The 1,708-nt window shown below is 42.0% G+C and overlaps 1 protein-coding gene across 1 annotated transcript; it reads right to left on the bottom strand.

Annotated features, from left to right (window-relative positions):
* Positions 1-645: 645 nt before the first annotated feature.
* Positions 646-1,490, bottom strand: LOC102867062 (ubiquitin carboxyl-terminal hydrolase isozyme L3-like). Its single transcript, XM_006879337.1, has one exon. The coding sequence runs from the start codon at positions 1,462-1,464 to the stop codon at positions 772-774; it is 693 nt and encodes a 230-aa protein (XP_006879399.1). The 5' UTR covers positions 1,465-1,490; the 3' UTR covers positions 646-771.
* Between the last annotated feature and the right edge of the window lie 218 nt (positions 1,491-1,708).

Here is a 1,708-nt window from a genome sequence, read left to right on the forward strand (position 1 = left end):
AAGCTAGAGAGCTTTTAGTCAGTTCTACATCTTGCTATCTAAAATCATGGTCTCCAACCTTGGGCCAGTGGCCTGCTGTTCTTGCCAACTTTGACCTCTTTAGTCTCCAAAGCCAGCTAGCTATGACCCTGCTTCCCAAACAATGGCCTTGCATATGTCATCTCTGAAGCTAGTAGCCACCAAAGCCAGCAGCCTGAGGCCCTGCCTGCCTACCTGTCTTCCTGACAACTTGGACTATGCTTCCCTAGATGCCTCTCACTTGAGTTTGACCTACAGACCTGGCTTGCCTCTCCCAGCATGAGTCATTTCCTTGAAATCAATCTCTCTCTCTCTCTTTACAGGAGAGAGATTTCCTGCCTTTCTCCCATAGACCAGTTGGTGGAACCAAAGTACCAAACTTTCTGTTAGCTGTCCAACATGTGATACACTGTGCCACCAGAAAAGGACCTCCTAGACAATGAAGTAGAGTCCTTGTGAGGGGCTAAGAAGACTTGGCTGAATAGATTAGTACAATAGTCTCAATAATGAACTTGAACATGCTAGTGATTGTGGAGTTAACACAGGATTAGGCAACCTTTTGTCCTGTAGTGCAGAAAGTCATCAGGAGCTGGAGTTGATTCAATAGCAGTCTTTTTTTTTCTTTTAAATTCACATAAAGTTTAATCAGTCAAGTTAATGAAAATATCAAAACATTTGAGTTAGTGTATGGCAGCAGAAACTTAATTTTTTGTTGCAAATAATACAGTATTTGGTATTCCTGTTATTAACAAGCTATGCTGCAGAAAGAGCAATTGCATTAAATCTTAATTCATCTGGGTCACGTTCCATAAACTTCTTGCAAACTTCTATGGCATCCTCTAACAAAGTTTCATCATTAGTTTTCCCATGGTTAATTGGAAACGGTTTCCGTCCATCTAGTTCATAGAGATGCCCATCTACGTGAACTAATGCAATAAAATGAAGATCTACCTTCTCATCTATACTTGATGCCTCAGTCTGACCTTCGTGAGCACTGGTCTCGTGCGTAACTCGAATAGCATCATAGTTCTCCAGGTATCTGGCTCTTTCTTCCGGGCTCATTGACATTGACTCCTCCAGGAATTTTTTCAAGGTTGATCCAGATTCAAAGTGCATCTTGTCTTTATTGTTAGCAATAGCATGGATCAGTCCAATTGTTCCACAGGCATTGCTAATTGTTTGCTTCATGAAATATACTGATGATGTTACATTCTGTCCCTGAGATTTTATTTTTTCCTCTTCTTCTGTTCTAAATACTTCATACTTTTCTGTAATAGGGAAGAGAAGTAACACTGCGCAGACTGGTCTTGGTACCATGCTGAGGAGTTCAGGATCCATACCATAGACATCAACAAACTGCCAGTTAGGCTGCAGCCCTAATTGTTTAAGAAACTGGTTAGTGACCTCGGGATTGGCCTCCAGTGGCAGCCAGCGCTGACCCTCCATGGCTGCTGCGCGCGCGATCCCTGTCCAGCTCTCAGCAGTCTTCTTTCGAACATTGTTTTCTAGAACATGAGGCTGTTCTGGAGAATGTTATGGTTCAATTTTATATTGTTTCACAGAGAGTCTTTATAATTACTAGTTAAAACAAGATTAAGGCAGAATGTTGTGTGCCATTCTTAGTTGCCTCTATTTACACCTGAGAACCAACGGGCACAATACCCTAGTGAACTTTGGAGTCACGTAGCTG

This window comes from Elephantulus edwardii, unplaced genomic scaffold (genome assembly GCF_000299155.1).
Source record: "Elephantulus edwardii isolate Elephantulus edwardi_28Jun2011 unplaced genomic scaffold, EleEdw1.0 scaffold00003, whole genome shotgun sequence".
Classification (NCBI taxonomy): Eukaryota; Metazoa; Chordata; class Mammalia; order Macroscelidea; family Macroscelididae; genus Elephantulus; species Elephantulus edwardii.

Excerpts from the sequence above, each read along its gene's own strand:
- LOC102867062 (XM_006879337.1), bottom strand. The coding sequence starts at position 1,464 with ATGGAGGGTCAGCGCTGGCTGCCACTGGAGGCCAATCCCGAGGTCACT.